The sequence below is a fragment of the Choristoneura fumiferana genome, chromosome 14, assembly GCF_025370935.1.
Source record: "Choristoneura fumiferana chromosome 14, NRCan_CFum_1, whole genome shotgun sequence".
NCBI lineage: Eukaryota > Metazoa > Arthropoda > Insecta > Lepidoptera > Tortricidae > Choristoneura > Choristoneura fumiferana.
In genome coordinates this window covers 7,943,044-7,962,477 of record NC_133485.1, presented here as the reverse complement: position 1 = coordinate 7,962,477, position 19,434 = coordinate 7,943,044, and the positions used below count along the sequence as shown (strand labels likewise).

Below are 19,434 nucleotides of genomic sequence, written 5' to 3'. Positions count from 1 at the left end.
GACTTTGAAAGCCATACTTAAAAACCTCACGAAACAGTGCGCCATCTAGTGAGACAAAAAACGATAGCCCTCATTATCTTCGACTCGAAAGCTAACCGAAAAATTAAAAAAAAAAATACTTTCCACTCTAGAGATGAAAACGCAATTTTCCACCCGGCTATCTACCGATGAAAATTAAACTTTCCGAACAGGAGAGATGAAATAGTTATTTATGATACAAGTGCGGAAAGTAGGCAATTCCCAACGAGTGGCGGAGAACTTGAAACACGAGCGAAGCGAGTGTTTTGAGCCGGCACGAATTGGGAATTTCCTACTTTCGACACGTATATCATACAACGTTTTACAATACATTAAGCGAGGAAAAAAATCGAGGCAGTGACTACATCATTTATTTGCCATACTCCTTTTACTACAGTAGCAGGCAGTAGATATACATAACGACATGCACGCCAAACCAAAATCGTTAACGTATACACTTTATTAAACCAACTTTCACCAACCATCATTGACTCAGAAGATTAGAACAGCTACAGCTACTAATGATAGGTAAAGGAGACTTTGTTTTAGTATCGTGATTTTTTATGATTAATTATTAGCCCTTGTTGCTTGACATTTTCCACACTTATATTGGCCAGTCCTTATGGAGGAGTGCACGCTCCTATAATGCTAAATATCAGTGCAACCCATGAATAAATCCCTGTAATAGTTGATTAACATCAAGTATATGTATTATGTATCTAATCTACCAGCTCTTAACAAAAAGTTACCGTAAATCTGAGATTTTTTGGTTTTGGAACTGTAAATAAATCAAAACTGGTCCACTAATTCTAGTAGATAAAAGCAAATAAATAAGAATAAGACGGTAGATGTTATAATATCCATGCGTGTAGAAGTAGATTATTCTATCAATTTACGATGTTTATTAACTTAGGTATGTATATATAGTTCACGTATTTTGTTCAGCATTGAGTTTGTCACTGACAATGTGCTTCGTGGAGGACGTAAGGCGGCGTAAAGTCAGATATAAATTCATCATTTAAACTCTTCATTTTAATTTACTCATCAAAAATTAATTCACCGGACTGAACTCATGAACATTACTTTGGCGGGGTTTCATGACAGGCGCGAACGGGTAACCATGATTGGTTCGTGCTACGCCGTGCGCGCGCACTGGAAGCTCATTGGTTAACTTTCGAGTGCGCGCGCTTGACGTCGCACGGTCCGAATTGGACTCAAGAATTTATTCCCTTTTTTTTTCATAACTTTAGACGGAATTAAAATACGAGTTTACATGAAAAAAAAAAAAAAACGTTCTCTTTTCTGTCGCGTTTAATCTGTATTATCTTATCAGTAAATATTCAGTTGGTTGCATCAAACGTTTTCTTATTTGTTCAAAGCCTAACTATAACGACTCTTTAGACTTATTTTTTTAACAATAGTTTGGACATCATTTGGCAATTTTAAAAGTTACTTTACCGCACAAGTGCGGTAAGTAAAATCCATACAACTTTACTGCACACTTGTGGATGCGTGCAGGAATCACTAATTTTCTATGGATATGTTGACCCACGTCAAGAGGCACTTTCCGAGCACGTGCATTGTAAAATTAATTTATATCACTAGTTATATATTTTTAATGCAGATTCGATTGCGATGAAACGAGACGCGTACAGCGAAGAGGGCCCAGCCCATAAGCGTCAACGCCAGACGGACGACGAAGTCACTTTCCTCATACCCAGCAAGGTGAGTCAGACAACACAATGACACTAGAATATTGCATCGAGATTTCTCTTAATTTAATTCAATTATGTGACAGTCGAATACTAAAGTTACATTTAGTAGGATAACTTCATTTTGGTTGGTCTATCTGTATTTGGCACATGATTTTAAAGAACCCTCGGTGTGTGTTGATGAACTAAAAAGCATTTTTTATTTATCGCATATACTATATTCGTGGTCAAGGTTATTTATTGTTTTCCCGAAAGTTATATGCTATAATTTCACTTTCCCGAAGTTCATATACCCGAAACTTCATTTGCCCGAATGTTTCGTTTACTAGAAAATTTATTTGATATATTCTTATTTTTGCGAAAACTAGATGCCATAATGATAAGAATTCAATAAGTACGTATTGTTTTCCATATTATTAAATGCAATAATATTATTTAATTTAATTTAGATTCCTAAATGTACACTTGTATGAAACAATAATAATAATAATAATAATAAATCGATTAACACTTGTTTGGACCAATCCTACTAACAAAAAATATGGACTTTTGTTTGGTCTGAAATAAAGTTTTTTTTTTATTATTTAATAGAATATTCAAATGCCATACTAAATAGTGTTTATTTTGATATGATTGATTTATATTGCTTTTTTCTATTATCTTTACTATCCGGGCTGCTATAAAAAAATACCTAACATCGAAGGCTAACCTAACCTAAACCTATCCGAGTCGCTTCTGCTCCGAACCGTCTTGTTTGCTCGCTTCGCTCGCTCGCACAAATAAAATGTCGCAATTCTAACCTAACCTATGTGGGTAAAATTTACCTAATTCAAAGGCTTATTTGACGTATGGGATTTATCAGTATATAGCTCCGATCAACGATTAGTACTAGATTCAACCTGAAAGCTCAAAATCAATTTGTGCTCTTATTTCTGACAATACGCGCCAACCACAACCATCGTGAGGACGTGATAAAATGCCTAATGTCCGTTTAAAAATTGCGAAAGCAGCCATCGTAACACTAAGGTTTTGGAAGGAATATCCTTCTTTAGGTAAGTACAAGTCAGTATTTCACTTAAAGTACGTAAAAATTAGTAGTTTACATTTAAAAATCAATATTTTATTGTTTGGCCAACATTTGGCCAACCATTTCGCCAATATTCGGTGGTTCTGGAACAAATTCATGGAGTAGTTCTCATTTTAAAATAATATATATACTTGTATATTTTTTTGGAGATTTTCTAGTGATCCTTTATGCTGTGCGGAATGGATGTCGCTGTCGCGAAAGAAAAAGACCTTTATAGGCCTTGGAAAAATTCGACTATATATGTTAGATTCATTTTGACAAATTTGACATAACTGGAAATAGCCAAAGGCGTAGATTACAAAAACGGTGATTCCCAATTTGCAGGTATAGTTACTGCTCTGAAAGACTGCTATATAACGAGCTAAATTTATTTCACGGTAATTAATATGCGCATTGGGAACTTCACACCAATCATTAATTTTTTCGAAAACTCAAATTTCTCACTGTACGGCAGAATGAAGCAAATTCTATTGTCTCATTGTTTTAAAAAAGTCGTTCTCGCATTGTTTTGCAATGAAGGCTATCGCGTATGCATTCGCCACTAGAGGCGCTAGTGTAGCGTGAGGTCTGCGAAATGTCAAATCTCATAGTTTTTGGGTGAGCTATGCGGGTTTATTTATAATTAGAATAATTTTGTGAATATTTTGCAATATCTGAAATTAATTATGGCAAATATGCGTTCCGGGGCAATGAATGTCTGTGTTTTGAGACAGTTTTGTCTTTCGGAAACCATTGTCCTCCCTTTTTTCCGAACAAAACGGGGACTATGCAACACTGTGGCTTGCTCGATATTTTTATAGTACGGTTTTAAGGTGTATTAAATATGATTTAAATCTAAACTTTGTTTTCACGCCCGTAATAACAGACTTTGAAAGCCATACTTTAAAACCTCACGCAACAGTGCGCCATCTAGTGAGACAAAAAACGATAACCCTCATTGACAAGTGACAGCGTTGGTCTGACCTGACATCTGTCATAGGACTTCATTTTTCAAATTATTAGTCCATAGAATTTGCTTTTGCTGTGTCGTATAGTTTCAGTTATACCTTTTTAGAATGAGTAAGTTTTAACCAATTAACAATCCTAGCTAAAGTACATAAATATTGGCGTCTACCTCTTTTCACAGGGAGTATAATGGATTAATCCAATTATGTATGTGTTGGTATTCATTTATTTATATTTCATGTATTGTTTCGCTCAATTAAAATGTCGGTCCTTTTATCTTTTCATTGTAGTATCCACTCTTGTTTCTGATGTCCTTTCAATCGTTCAAAGGTTAACTGGAAAATCTCTAAGGGATAAGTTCGCCTTTGTACCTTCAGCCAAATAAGTAGTCTATCAATTTTTGAACAAGATCCTATCAAATGAATATGTCGCTAAAGTCGAACTTTCAAGTTGACAGACACGTCTATTGGCATTATTGTTTTATGACATGCAAACGAACGATTATCAACTTTAGGGTGGTAGACCACATATTTGGCTGACGGTACATCTTTTTCTCTTGTTAAAAGTTATTTCATATCCATCCATCCATCCATCCCAGCCTATATGCGTCCCACTGCTGGGCACAGGCCTCCTCTCAGAACAAGAGGGGGGGGGATTTCATATATTTTATGTAAAATAAAAAGTTATACATACATACATAGTGTTAAAGATTTAAGATGTTGTCAATTATGCATTACCTAATTACTTAACTTTATTTAGTTAATTATCTATAAGTATATTTCATTTCATGTCAATATTGTAAATATGTTTGTGTTATATCTCTGTCAAATAAAAAAAATCTGTCTTATGTAATTGCGACTCCATTATTACCCCCTGTTCCCAAAATAGAATGACATCTTTTTGAAACGAAGAAAGTTCTTTTGTTTATCGAACGCTTTTGCTCGTCTGGTGACGAAACGTCGTAAGTATTATATACAATTGTTATTATTTGGATCTTTGTTTCTTAGACTTAAGGTATATTTTAAGTTAATTTAGGAGGTAAAACAGATATAGCTATAAGTATAAGCAACACGGGGCCACTTTTTTGCTTTGATTTTGTATGGGACCTGTAATCTAGTAGGTACTAATCGTTGATCGGAGGTATATAGTGTCGGTACTCACCATTTACATGGATGGCAAATGACTTATGGCATGTGATACTAATGGCTTACAATGATTATGAAAAATTAAATTATTAAGGGAAACAACTATTCTGTCATTTGATTAATATGGTAAACAATGAGTAGTGCAAATGAATTTATAAGAAACAATATTATGGCGGTTAAATATTATAGCACATGAAATTTGGGCAAGTAAAGGTTTACCCGTGGTCAATTCGTTTCTCTAGAGGCTGATATCTTTTTACAGGTGGCTGGCTCCATCATTGGTAAAGGAGGCACCAATATATCGAAACTAAGAAATCAGGTCAGTATAATAACGTAATGGATGTATCTTGTTCAAACCAAAGTACGATGTCACCAAAGCCTAATTTGTAGTTAGCCATTATGTAAAGTATGTATCGATATTAGACACGCAAAGTATACCTATCTACATAATACTTCATTAATTTTTCGTGTTGTTTTGTTAAATATTTTATACCGATTATTTATTTTACGCACAGGTAGTAGAAAATCGGGTATGAACGTTTCATTATTTTGTTTCTACATCCGTATCTGAGATAGTAATATAAGTAATTCAGAGTTATTTTGATTGTGCTTATCTTTGTAATAAAAATTTTCAACTAACAATTTTTCGCCACAGGTCCGACAACATTTAGATTCTCACTACTTTCATGACTTTCGTTTCACAAACTGTCCAGTGGGTTAGCACCAAAAGAAAACAGCCCACCAGACCCCTCGTCATTCCCTAGCCGTCACGGTGATGTTCGCATTTCGACTTCCGTCACTAGTCGTCTTAAATGCCAACATCACCTGTCTCGTATAGTGTTCTATCTATAAACAGATGCCAAATGAAGCAACAGAAGAGCACATGTCGATGGTTATTGTGGCCATCGGGTGTTGTGCCAGCGGCCCATGCGTAGGCTGTAGACAGAATAATCCCCCGGCAGGCAGTTGCAGGTGTTAGCGCCCCCGACACGCCCCCGTGGCGAGTAACGCGACGCACTGCCCTCCTCCTCGCGGCTCGATTTATTACCCGCGCCCGCGACCATCTTCCGAGAGTCCGCTTGAGTAGTCCGAGTTGGTCGCGGGCGGTCGCCACGCCGCGGCGGAGGAGCGTGGTGCGCCGCTACAGCGAGTCTTGGTTGCCGGTCCCGCCCCGCCCCGCCGGACGTCGCTGCCCCCGCACCCGCCGCCCCGCCACGCAGTACAAAGCCTCTATAACAGTCCCAGATTGCCCCGGCCCCGAACGGTAAACTATAACGTCAACATCTACTCTCAACAAAATTGTAATGCCCAAGTTGAGTGGTGCCACTTGAGCTCTACTCGTCAACAGTCAGGTGTCGGATCGTGTTTGGACCGCCATCACCCGGCGCTAGGTGCTTCATCCCGTCTCGACCACCCGTCCCCTATCATGACACTCCGCAGGACGATGCACTCACATTGAATGGCTCCCGACTCTTTCGAGCTCGCGAAGATCTCGCGCGACACTAGTTGCTAACCAAGCGCTCCTTAGGTCCCATCACTCGATACTTCTCTCCGCACTGGACCGCTCCGACTGATCTAACTGTTCCCGCGAGTTATATCGCTATCACAATTTCATCGCCATCATGCTTCCCGTGCTGATCCCACCCGGCAAACAGACCTCCCCTGACCGTTGATTTTTGCGTTACTAAATATTGTGTTGTGATGTTCAGAAACACATCTCTGCTACAAAACGTTAACGATGTAAATTTTTCAGGGTGCTCTCGATAACAGCTCCGGATGTGGACACCGTGTTGGATATCGTGAGGGATATTCTACCAAATTTGGCTGATGTAAGTAACGTTATTAGTTAGTTTTAACCAATAGTTAATAACATTGAATTTATAATGGCAAATAACAATAAATTTATAAAAAGTTGATGTAATTGCTTATATTTTCAATGGGGTCCATATTGACACTCACAAAATTCTTATTCCTATTTTTTATTTTACTACTGATTCATATTTTTTTTCCTCATATTTTTTTTGTTCATAAATTTTTATTACTAACATCGGAACTCATAACAGACAGTGTGCATATTTTTTTACTCATAATGTTGTTTTTCAGAAAAAAATCTTTCTTAACAGACGAATATCATAATTTTCTTTTTCATAATGACATTAATAAGAAAACATTTGAATTCATAATATTGTTTTTCATACTATAACTACCTATTCAAAATAAGATTTAATTATATCGTTAATTATCTTATAAAAGTGAACCGCCAGAACGGGAAAAAAAGAGACAGAGCCATCCTGATGGCGCTCTACAACACCATTTTGACACGTTTCTCCCAAACAACGCATTATTTCTCTGGAATGTTAAAGCAATTCAATTCTTTGACCTTGGGAATCGCGAAAAACTTGAGAAAATATGATATATTGTATATTGAAATATGATAAATATGAAATATGATATATTGCATTTTGTATATTGAAGCAAAATAAAATCATAAGTTCGAATTTCGAGCCAAAAACGAGCGATTTATTATCTATGCCAGTGTTGCCATTCAGGGAAAAAGAAATCTATTCATTTGTTTTCGAAATTATTCGGGACACAAAACATTGCTACGAGGGCTGCTATCACATTTCTACCTAACACTCCTCGCTTCGCTTGCCGTCGTACATAACGGAGTCTTTCCTTATATAATATACATCATTTTGCACCATCGAAAATTTTCCAAGTCCCTGCGCGTCAATAATTAGTTGATCAAAGGAACTTACCTGTAAGTGAACTTCGATCATAATTATATGAAGTTGACGCCTCCTCTGTGTTTACTACTGTAGTCATGTTTATGACGAGCCAAACCACACGAAATTTAAAGCACGAAGTGTAGAAAAAAAAACATTTTTACTGGTATCCCGATTCACCTCTGGCAACACTGGGAGCTGATACGACATTTTAGTTTAAAGTATGGATAAGAAATAAATAATTAACAATACCTAGCATTAAGGGTGGGATGAAGAAAAAATTTTCCTCATAAAGGGTTGGGTTATATGTATACAGAGGAGGCGTCAACTTCATATAATTATGATCGAAGTTCACTTACAGGTAAGTTCCTTTGATCAACTAATTATATTCGTTGACGCCTCCTCTGTGTTTACTACTGTAGATGTTTAAAGAAATAAATGCTAGATTTTAATTATTTATTATTTCTAATTTAAGCATTAACAAAATAAAACAATTAGATGCAATATTATTCTTAAGCATATTCTAATCTAAGCTATTAAGAATACTCATAGAAAAATTATTTTCATCTCTTAGTGGTCGGTTATAAAAATTTGCAAAACACCTGGATGACTCGGTCCATCCTGCCATTTTCCTTATATGGTCAATATTTACCCCATTTCTACAAGCATGTGAGGTAGATGCATGTCTTGTGCTATGTGCGCTAAAAATAGACGTATCTATGCCTGCCTCAAATAATATAGCCTTGACCCACCTTGCTAAAGTTTGAGTAGAAGCAGGAGTATGAGGCTTTTTGCTGATAATAAACAATTGATCAGATTTTCTTAAGGTTCTTGTGACATTGATATAATCTTTCAAGGTTGTTGCTGGGCATATACTAAGATTATCTTTAAAAAATGGGATTATCAACATAGGTTGGAATTTATTTTTTCCCGATGTTTTTATTGTGTCAGGAATCTTAATCTTTATATTTTCTTCATTAACATTTATGCAACTTAGTTTTATCAATGACATAGTTTGTAATCTATGAGCTGTAACTAAAGTTAAAAGTATAACCAATTTTTTGGATAAGATATCCAAGGTCAAATTAACATTTGGATATAACTTAGAAACATGATTTAAAACTAAGGTTGGATTCCAGGTTTCATCATATTTAGGTTTATTAGGTCTCATTTTGTAAATACCAGTGAAGAAACGTTTAATATTTCTATGTGAGCCTAAATCAAAATCCATAAGCAGTGACAAAGCGGATCTGATAGAATTAAGGGTACCATAAGCAGAACCCTCATTAAATTTCTTTGTTAAAAAGGCTAAGATTTGAGGAATTGACATTAAAAAAGGATCTATTTTTTCATTAGTACAGAAAATCCACCACTGTTTTAGGCATGAATCATATTGTTTTAAGGTACTTTTTGATAAGGAGTTTAACATTATATCAATACTATCGTTACTTAATCCTTTTCTTAAGTAAACTTCCCTGATAGTACTGCAGCAATCAGTGTAAGGTTTTGATGCAACGGATGGCAGTGCCTGAAAGGAGAAGACAAAAGTGTTCTACATGGGTGAAATTTTATTAAGTCTGATTTCATAAGAGTTCTAAATGTGGGAAACCAGGGTTGAGCAGGCCAGAATGGAACAACCATTATTCCCTCCGCTTTGTCGGTCTTTATCTTTTTTAGGCATTTGAGAATAAGTGAAAATGGTGGGAATGCATAAAACTGTAAATCAGACCAAGAAACAGTAAAAGCGTCCACAGCTAAACAACCTGGTTCCATATGCCAGGAGATAAATTGTTCACATTTAGCATTTTGTTTACTTGCAAATAAATCTACTTTTGGACATCCAAAGGTTGACTTAATTTTATTAAAAGCATTGGTGCTTAATTGCCATTCCGTTTCTATATTTACTATTCTAGATTCTTTATCAGCAACTTGATTATCCTTAGATGCTATATATGATGCGTATATAAATAAGCGTCTTGATTCGCAAAATTGCCAAATTTCACGTGCCAGGTTGTTTAAATGTGGATACTGTATGCCGCCGTATCGATTCACGTATGCTATAGCGGTCGTATTATCACATCGCAATAAAATTTCACAGTTATTTAAATTTTTAGCAAAGCATTGCAATCCATAATATATTGCTTTTAATTCTAAGTAGTTAATGTGACATTTCTGATCATCCCTATTCCAAAAACCATGAAGCTTTTTAGATCCACATACAATGCCCCAACCAGTAAGCGATGAATCAGAATATATTTCCAATTTATATATTCCTTCTCTAATTGGATTGCTAGCATTAAGAACATGTTCTTTCCACCATTTCAAGTCCTGTTTTATCTCATCATGTATCAATATTTTTGACTCAAAATCTTGTCTATTTCTTTTAAGTGCTAAATATTTATAACGTTCCATTCTTTTGGTATACATTAACCCATAAGGTACTGCTGGGCAAATTGATATCAAAGTACCTATTATTGATGCTAACATTCTTATAGTAGTGGATTTTAATTTACTAATAGTTTGCAGTTTGTTAAAAATATGAGAGCGTTTCTCATCAGGTATTGACAACCTATAATTCTCACAATCTAACACAAAACCCAGAAATTTGCACTGTTTTGATGGTTGCATATTACTCTTTTTTGTATTTATGATAAAGCCGAGTGATTCTAGAAGATTTCGGCTAGTCAGAATATTTCTTTGGCATTCAATTTCTGAATTGCCAATGAACAAGAAATCATCTAAATAATTGACAGAACTAAAGCCCCGTTCTCTAAGATAGGAGATAACAGGTTTTATCAGCTTTGTGAAAACATAAGGTGCAGATGAAAGGCCAAAAGGCAATACTTGAAACTCATATATTTTTCCATTGAACATAAACCTGAGGTATTTACGGCTGTTTGAATGTATTTTTAAGCAAAAATAAGCATCCTTAAGATCCATAGACCCAAGGTACGATTCTTTGTTTATTAGTTTTATTGCGGTTCTTATATCTTCCATTTTGAAATGGTGAGTTTTAACATGTTTATTAAATGTCTTTAAGTTGAGAATAAATCTGGATGATCCATCTGGTTTTGGTACCAGGAAAATGCTTGATAGGTATTGACCTTTGACAGGATTACAAACTTTGATTGCACCAATGTTTTTGAGTTCTTTAATACAGTTTTCAATTATAACTTTCTCTGAGGAACTAAAGTTATTATTAGTAGGATAATGTTTTTGGGTAACTTTACCTACTAAAGGAATTTCATACCCCGAGTATATCCATTCCAAAACAGTTTTGTTTTTAGAAATCTCAGCCCATTTTTTATAAAAAAAAGTCAAGCGACCGGCTAAGAATACCTCTAATCTCTCCTCCTCGCCGCTGATTGCTGGGCTGGGCGCCGGCCTCGTGCTGCTCGGTAATGACCCCACTGCTGAGATGTTGCTGGAGCTTGAGATAGCGGGGCTGATGCTACGGGACGATAATACTTCCTCTGTACTGCTCTGACCCTGTTCAGGTAGTTGCCTCGTTGCCCGCCCCGAGGTTGATTGTAATGGGTTGATGTGGACGGGCCCCAATAGTTTAAAGTGGTCTTTTTAAGATCTTTAGTTGATCTTTCTAAATCTTTTGATCTTTTAATAATGCTATTTAATTCAGTGCCAAATAGCATATCTGTAATTTCAGTCTTTTCTATCATATCCTTTAGACTTTTATTTAAGCCTGGTAATATGACTGCTCTTCTTGTTTGAGATTCAAGAAATTGTAAATCACAAACCAATCTCATACAATCACTCAGGTGTTCAATGTTGTCCTTGTCATTTTTTGTGATTAAATTTTTTAATAATTTATTTAAGCTGGCCATTATGTAACCTATTTGGTCCTGTTTTTGTTGGATTTTTTCATCCCTGGTTTTCGCGTGGTTACTTAAAGTAACCAGTACCTCCTGATTTAGCTTAGGGGCTTTAAAATTGCAGTTACTAATGGCTGGAATTTTTTCTATAATTTTTTCCTTAATGTCTTTATCCAAGCCTTTTGTCATTAATTTTAACCACAATTCCGCTAGCTTTTGGTTAATTTCCATGCTGTTCTCATTTTTACTGGGTTCCCCAATGAGCTCTAAAATATTTTCATCACTTTTTCCAGTCGTTTCTTCCAAGCTTTCAGAACTGGGCAGTCTAATTCGTCTCCGTTTATTCTTAGAATGACACTGTTCATGTTCACCTGATTCATCATCATCAGAGTCACTTGAATAAATTATTCTTCTCTTTTTAGGAACTGAAAAAATAAAAAGCCATACAATGGACTTTTTGTATGTACTTAAGTCATAATATTATCTTGTGCACCCGCCAGTGGTACCGCAAGAAATAAAAAACTGACAAGTATATTTTGCATTAGATACTATATTCCCTTTTTTCGGGGATTTATAACTCGTGTACCCGCCCCGTGATACCTCGAGTTTAAGAATATCTCGTGCACCCGCCCAGTGGTACCGCGAGTATAAGATCTATTTAACTTTAAGGTTAACATTTTAACAATATGTAAAAAACCTCGTGTATCCGCACAGTGATACCTCGAGTTTTTGAAAATCTCGTGCACCCGCACCGTGGTACCTCAAGATTATTTATATAAGCTAGAATAGGTATGTACCTCTACGCAATAACTCGATGCGTAGATGATGTGTGGAAACATTGTAAACACTGTTGATAACGCAAATTTTGCATTTATACGTAATATTCGTACTTTCGTACTTTTTTATTATTAAACGTAAACAATAGAGCGTGATATTAATATCTACGCAGTTGGAAAAAACCGTGTTGATACCGGATACTATCTATCACCTATATCTTAGATTTTAACGAATCTCAAGAAAAAATACCTTCATTTGAATCTCCCAGCAGGTTTAATAATTCTTTTAATGCTCTTCGTTTGCTCATCTTGATCACAACAACACTTTTTTAATAACAAAACAGATTTTTCGCCGGTTCGGTTTGACACGAAAAAACATAATGTCGTATCAGCTCCCAGTGTTGCCAGAGGTGAATCGGGATACCAGTAAAAATGTTTTTTTTTTCTACACTTCGTGCTTTAAATTTCGTGTGGTTTGGCTCGTCATAAACATGACTACAGTAGTAAACACAGAGGAGGCGTCAACGAATATAATAATAAAGTTTAATATTGACGTTATGAAATAGAATTATTAGGAGTTTCGATCGTTAGTATAAGAAAATACATGAAAATCGATATTAGTATAAACAAGGTGTATGATTAGTGATATTATGATTTCTGATGATTATTAGTTTAAATCGGTAGTATTAAAAAAAATTATGAAGTGATCGTTAGGATGTAAAATGGTATGAATATTTTTTTCGGACTTCCGATAATAGAATAGGACTTAAAAAGTTACGTGAAAAAATGCGCACCCACTTTCAATACTTATGCTACGTACGAGGTGTACATAGTACTGATGGTAATTGAAAAAGTGTATAACCAGCTGTAACAATTTTTGTAAATATGCGGTGAATTCTTGAACATACTCACCTATATTTGTGATTTTCTGTTAGGCCGGAGGACCGGCAAGAGGAGCACCAGTGAGCAGTAACGAAGATTTGGATGTCCGTCTACTGATCCATCAAAGCCGAGCGGGATGCGTCATTGGCAAAGCGGGCGCCAAGATAAAGGAATTACGTGAGGTAAGCTTTTACTTACTTGACTTTCAGTTTCAGTGCCCTTCACACGATAAAAAGTGTTCAGTTATCCTATCCGGTGCCGCGCTAGCTACCCCCTTCATAATTTACGAAGCGCGAGAAGCAGGGCTACTGCGAAAATCGAAAATCAAAGTTCGGTTCCTCTGCCACTCATACTACTATCCTACTAATCCTACTAATATTTTAAATGTGAAAGTTTGTGAGTGGGTGAGTATGTTTGTTACTTCTTCACGCTGAAACGGCTGGACGGATTTGGATGAAATTTGGCAGTAAGTTAGTTTATAACCTGGATTAAAACATAGAATACTTTTATCCCGATATCCCACGGGTTAGGAGTAAAATCTCTAAATAACAACCGCTGGGTTTAGAGTCATGAAATGTGGTATGTAGGTAGCTGAACGTCTGGAATAACACATAGGCTACTTTTTATCTCGATATTCCCACGGGATAAGGATAAAATCTCGAACTAGTAACCGCTGGGCATAGAGTCATGAAATTTGGTATGTAGATAGCTGGACATCTGCAATAAAACGTAGCCTCTTTTTATTCCGATATTCCCACGGGATATGGATAAAATCTCGGAACAACAACCGCTGGGCTTAGAATCATGAAATTTGACCATGATTGTTTTTAATGTAGCGTCAATGAAAACAACGATGTAATTTTCGGGAAATCCCACGGGAGTTTTTAAAAATCCCGGAAGAGTCATGAAATTTGGTATGTAGATAGCTGGACATGTGCAATAAAACATAGCCTACTTTTTATTCCGATATTCCCACGGGATAGGGATAAAATCTCGGAACAACCGCTGGGCTTAGAATCATGAAATTTGACCATGATTGTTTTTAATGTAGCGTCAATGAAAACAACGATAAAAATTAATTTTCGGGAATTCCCTCGGGAATGTTTAAAAATCCCGGAATTTCAATACAGCTGCTGGACCTAATGATTTACGTGTGCGTAGCCGCGGATAAACACTAGTAATTAATAAAAATATCATCATCATCATCTCAGCATATATACGTCCCACTGCTGGGCACAGGCCTCCTCTCAGAACAAGAGGCAATAAAAATATAATCATAATAAAAAGTTAGTGTCTGAGACACAGAACACACAGACAAAGAACTAAGGTCATCGACATAGCTCAGAGAATTAGCTAAACTCCAATTCAATAGAATCTGACAATCCTGTAGGCACTTCCAGCCTACTAATATAAACACCGGGCTGCCTAAGGCTTTGTGATGTGACTATTATTCTTTTTTGATTCCTTTTAGATGATAATTGCAACAACAGGGACATATATAATCAAGTTGTGCCCACGATAGGGTGTCTTAAATATGTAGAAAATTGACAGATTCTATTGAATTGTACTTTAGTTGAAGTGGCAGTGGGCTAATATCTGTCGAAGAACCGACAACCGCTGGAGTAAACTAGTTCTTGAGTTGAGACCGCGTCTTGGCAAACGTAGTGTAGGACGCCTCCCGGCCAGGTGGAGTGACGATCTGCGAAAGGCTGCTGGTAGGAGCTGGATGCGTCTAGCCGAAGACAGGGCGCAATGGCGCTCTTTCCAGCATCGTTATGTCCAGCAGTGGACTGCTATATGATGATGAGGGCGTCTGGGTGGCGGTGGTGGTGATAGAGGTTTGGGTGATTTGTTGCATACATAGCTATCATTAAATCGGGGATGAGCAGAGTAATGGGGACCTTTGCAAAGTAACGCCTGATGTAATAATAGTACATTGTGTCTTAAGGGCGGTAAATAAGGAATTACGAACGAGATTCTATTAGAAGCCCGAAGTCGAAGACTGAGGGCTTTAATGAGTCGATGTTCGTAATACAAGTACCGCCCGTGCGACATACAATGTTTTTCATCACATTTGCAAGTAAATTTTTATATTTGTAAAACAAAAATATAATTCTTCCAAATATTGGCGATACCTTAGGCTGTGCTCTTGGCAACGTCGCCCTCTACCTCCCTCGGCATTCGCCGCAACGTGCGTGTGCATGTGGTCCATGTGGTCCTGCAGTAGCGCGCGCAAGCGGCACGGCGCAGCGCCATCAGTACGGGCACTGACTCATTTACCGACCTTGGGCTTCATGACAAGAAAATGTGTACGCGCAATGACTCATTTACCGACCACGGGTTTCATGACAAGCACATTAAAGTCGAGGGTTTTATTTGGGGGGTTGCTACTAAGGTAGCCTGCATATGTGTGATGAAAATAATTTTTCATCACACTTGCTCGTAAACAGTGTCGTAACATGCAGGCTACCTTAGTTGCAACCCCCCAAATAAAACCCTCGGCCTTAATGTGCTTGTCATGAAACCCGTGGTCGGTAAATGAGTTATTGCGCGTACACATTTTCTTGTCATGAAGCCCAAGGTCGGTAAATGAGTCAGTGCCCGTACTGATGGCGCGGCGCGCGCTGCTGCAGGACTACATGGACCACATGCACACGCACGTTGCGGCGCATGCCGAGGGAGGTTGAGGGCGGCGTTGCCAAAAGCACAGCCTAAGGTATCGCCAATATTTGGAAGAATTATATTTTTTCTTTTACAAATATAAAATTTTACTTGCAAATGTGATGAAAAACATTGTATGTCGCACGGGCGGTACTAGAATTACGAACATCGACTCATTAAAGCCCTCAGTTTTCGACTTCGGGCTTCTAATAGACTCTCGTTCGTAATTCCTTATTTACCACCCTTAAGACACAATGTACTATTAACTAACTATCATAGAGGTGAACTACTAAGCTAAATTTTGAAATTATTTTAAGATAAGAAACGAACCTTCTTCATCATCACTATATAACTGCTGGGCAACCTTCTTATTCACCACCAATAATTGCTTCGCTGGTTTGTGCATTCACGATGTTTTCTTAGCAAAGCTGTGGTAAATTTCAAATGTAATTCCGCACATGAATTTCGAAAAAAAGCCGGGTTTGAACACGACCCTCTGCTTGAGAGGCGATAGGTCAAACCACTAGACCACGGCTTATTAATATTATAGGTGTGAAAGTTTTTAAGTCTTGTTTGCTTATTTGTTTGTTTGTAACTTCATCACGTCAAGACCGCTGAAGCTATTTAGATGAAATTCGGAATACCCCCGGGAAAGGACAAAGGATAGTTTATATCCCGGAAAATTGCATCGCGGGTAACGGCTAGTATACTATATAATACGGGAGCAGGGGGACGGTACGATACGAACTTCGATTTTCGAACTTCGGAGTAGGCCCTCAGATGCGGTGAATCTTTAACATCATATGCTGCGAAGGTACAGTTATATTGGAATATTTTTTATTGTGGCGATATTTGGGCCACGTGGTGCGCCCCAGATGGGCAGATGCGAATGCAGCTGCCGCACACAATCTCGAGCTTTTATTTATCTATACAACGAACGTATATATTTTTTATAAGATCACTTTCCTCGCAAGAGCTTTGCTTGAAGTGAACAAAAAGCATAAAGTGTGCATTTGTACAAAACGAAGTAAGAATCTGGGGTGTCCCTTGTTCTACCGACCAACTTTACATCGAATATCATTTCATCGAAAACGTTTCATGGAAAATTTAGTTCTAGTATTATCGTTTGATGGAATTTTGTTTCGTGACTAGTTCATTCCAATTTTTATTAATTCATAGAAAAACTCATGTTAGGAATACATTTGGCAGTTGATTCGTCTTGCAACAATTTTAAATGACAGAATTACAAAACAACGATGTTCATTTCTTCGCAGTTTTATTACAACACATTGTAAAATAATCGACAACACGTACAGTTGAGAAAACTGAGCTGTGTGCTAGGGTGGAGCCTTTCCATATTTTTAGATGTTAGAACTGATACCAGAAAAGTAGGTTAGGTTAGAACTGCGACCCTTGCAGATTCAAACTGTTACCAGAGAAGTAGGTTAGAACTGTGGCCCTCGCACAACTGAACTGATACGAGAAAAGTAGGTTAGGTTAGAACTGCGACCCTTACAGAATCAAACAGTTACCAGAAAAAAAAATTATAATAAAAAATTGAACCGACTACAAAAAACCATAAAAATAATTTTCTACCAGTCTGAAGTCGGTCGGTGCCTCAGCACGAGCCAGCAGGAGTGGATCTATAGTCATCTACCTCACTTACACACTTTATATTGGGCTTCAATCACTCCTGCTGGCTCGTGCTGAGTCACCGACCGACTTCAGACTGGTTGAAAATTATTTTCATGGTTTTTTGTAGTCGGTTCATTTTTTTGTTTTAATTTTTTTTTTACGTTTTTTAGTGTAAATAATCTAAGATACAATAGTTTAATATCAACAGCTCGTCATCTTTTACGAAAGATTGTTTTTCCCGATACAGAGACGTTCATTATTGAGGAGTCCTGGTGCTTCACCACCCGTTTTACCATATGCATTACGAGGAGCATAAATTGCTTAGCAACTGTGTCAAAGTAATTAAAATTCAACCTGTGAAATACTTGTTATTGAGTAGTAACTCCGATGGTCAACTGTGGTCTTCACCATCTGTTCCATTTCACCAAATGATGATTTTCAATAGCAAATACACGACTTACTACTAAATATATCCAATTGACTATAGGTGTCCCTACAACATTTGAAGAGTTCCCTCGATTTCCTTAAGATCCAATCATCAGATCCTGATTTGGTGCTTATGGGACCTAATTGATACATTCCTAGACAAACGCAATATTTTTTTTTAAATCGTTTCATAAATGACGGAGTTCAGAGGTAACAAACATAAAAAAATACAACCGAATTGATAACCTCCTCCTTTTTTTGAAGTCAGTTAAAAAGTAGGTTAGGTTAGAACTGTGACCCTCGCACAATCGAACTGATACCATAAAAGTAGGTTAGGTTAATTGCAAAATAACTCATATTCAAGTTATTTTACGTGAAGTTTTATGTGTTTTAAAAAAAAGAAACAATCAATTACGAAACGTTTTCCGTGAAATAATACAACTACTAATACAATGAATCATCGGAAAATTAAAAATATATGAATTGAAGTTACTTGTAATGACAATTCCACGAATTGAATCGTCAATGAAATGAAAATACTCGAAACGTTGACTTTGAAATAAAATTCGATTATTTAAGTGATGGTAATTTGATGATAAACCAAGAATCTGTGGTAAGAACAAGCTTAGGACACGTCCACCAAAAAGGGTAAATTACTCAACATTCCGTGTTAATTGTGTTTGTTTAGGAAAAGAAAACAATTTCAAATTACTTCTGAGAAAAAACTGAAAATCCTGACGCTGAATATGTTCTATTACCTAATTGAAAAAAAAAAAACTGCCACTTGCGTTCTGCGCTCCTAAAAATAGAACCTTGAAAATATAGTTCCTCGGGTTTATAGGTACTTCTGTTATTTTCGATTTTATATCATAGTACCTAACCGATACCTATTGTTTCTCTTAGTTTAAGGCAGGGTTATCGGGTCTAACTCGATCAATCTATAATAAATGCATTTTACACGGAACAAATAAACTAGCAAAGTTTAACTAAACTACGGCGCAAAGCATCCCGCATCCTGCCTGCGTCGGATAGGAGCTTGATGAACTTTTTAAATGTCTATGTCAGCAGATAGCAACACGTTGCTGACGCCACGTTAATGAATCTGCTCCGTTTTCCGACAGTGTAAATAGGTACTGAAGCTACACAACACGTCATTTATTAATACCTTATGTAATGTAACGACAAATATACCCATTGTGCGTTTTGTTTTTGTTAATTTTTAACACCCGACTCAAAAAGAGGAGTGTTATAAGTTTGACCGCTATGTATGTGTGTCTGTATGTGGCACCGTAGCTCTTAAGCGGGTGGACCGATTTAAATGCGGGTTTTTTTTATTTGAAATCAGGTTTTCTAGTGATGGTTCTTAGACATGTTTCATCAAAATCGGTGCAGCCGTTTTTGAGATATTGAACTTTGAAGTGACTAAGTTGTTGTTGGTTTGGTTATATATTTTGATTGCAACCTTGTCCGGCCTAACACGAATAAATAATGATAATTGTTTCACTATGCGACACGCACTTGGCCAGTTGTTTCATATCATAATCCTCATCCGTACTATACTGTACGGTGACTATTATACCTTCCGCCGCCT

General features: G+C 36.9%; 2 protein-coding genes across 5 annotated transcripts in view; one reads left to right on the top strand and one right to left on the bottom strand.

Moving 5' to 3' along the window:
* HnRNP-K (Heterogeneous nuclear ribonucleoprotein K) overlaps window positions 1–19,434 on the top strand; it is an 84,637-nt gene that overhangs the window by 56,301 nt on the left and 8,902 nt on the right. For all 3 annotated transcript variants that reach the window (XM_074097427.1, XM_074097429.1, XM_074097428.1), the window contains 5 exons: window positions 1,643–1,743; window positions 5,170–5,226; window positions 6,128–6,171; window positions 6,661–6,736; window positions 13,175–13,303. In XM_074097427.1, coding sequence (XP_073953528.1) covers window positions 1,654–1,743; window positions 5,170–5,226; window positions 6,128–6,171; window positions 6,661–6,736; window positions 13,175–13,303 — 396 coding nt within the window. In that variant the 5' untranslated portion in view covers window positions 1,643–1,653. The remainder of the gene's footprint in view (window positions 1–1,642; window positions 1,744–5,169; window positions 5,227–6,127; window positions 6,172–6,660; window positions 6,737–13,174; window positions 13,304–19,434) is intronic.
* LOC141434943 (uncharacterized) lies at window positions 7,647–12,769 on the bottom strand. Of its 2 annotated transcripts, XM_074097432.1 has the most exons (3): window positions 12,490–12,769; window positions 10,973–11,888; window positions 7,647–9,161 (listed from the first exon to the last, which is right to left on the bottom strand). In XM_074097432.1, the coding sequence occupies exons 1-2, from the start codon at window positions 12,545–12,547 to the stop codon at window positions 10,975–10,977; spliced, it is 972 nt and encodes a 323-aa protein (XP_073953533.1). In that variant the 5' UTR covers window positions 12,548–12,769; the 3' UTR covers window positions 7,647–9,161; window positions 10,973–10,974. The 2 variants fall into 2 exon arrangements, with proteins under 2 accessions (XP_073953533.1, XP_073953531.1); XM_074097430.1 differs by having other exon boundaries at window positions 7,647–11,888.

Excerpts from the sequence above, each read along its gene's own strand:
- LOC141434943 (XM_074097430.1), bottom strand. The coding sequence starts at position 12,547 with ATGAGCAAACGAAGAGCATTAAAAGAATTATTAAACCTGCTGGGAGAT. Across the intron at positions 11,889-12,489 it reads GCTGGGAGATTCAAATGAAG|TTCCTAAAAAGAGAAGAATA; the intron begins GTATTTTTTCTT and ends TTATTTTTTCAG.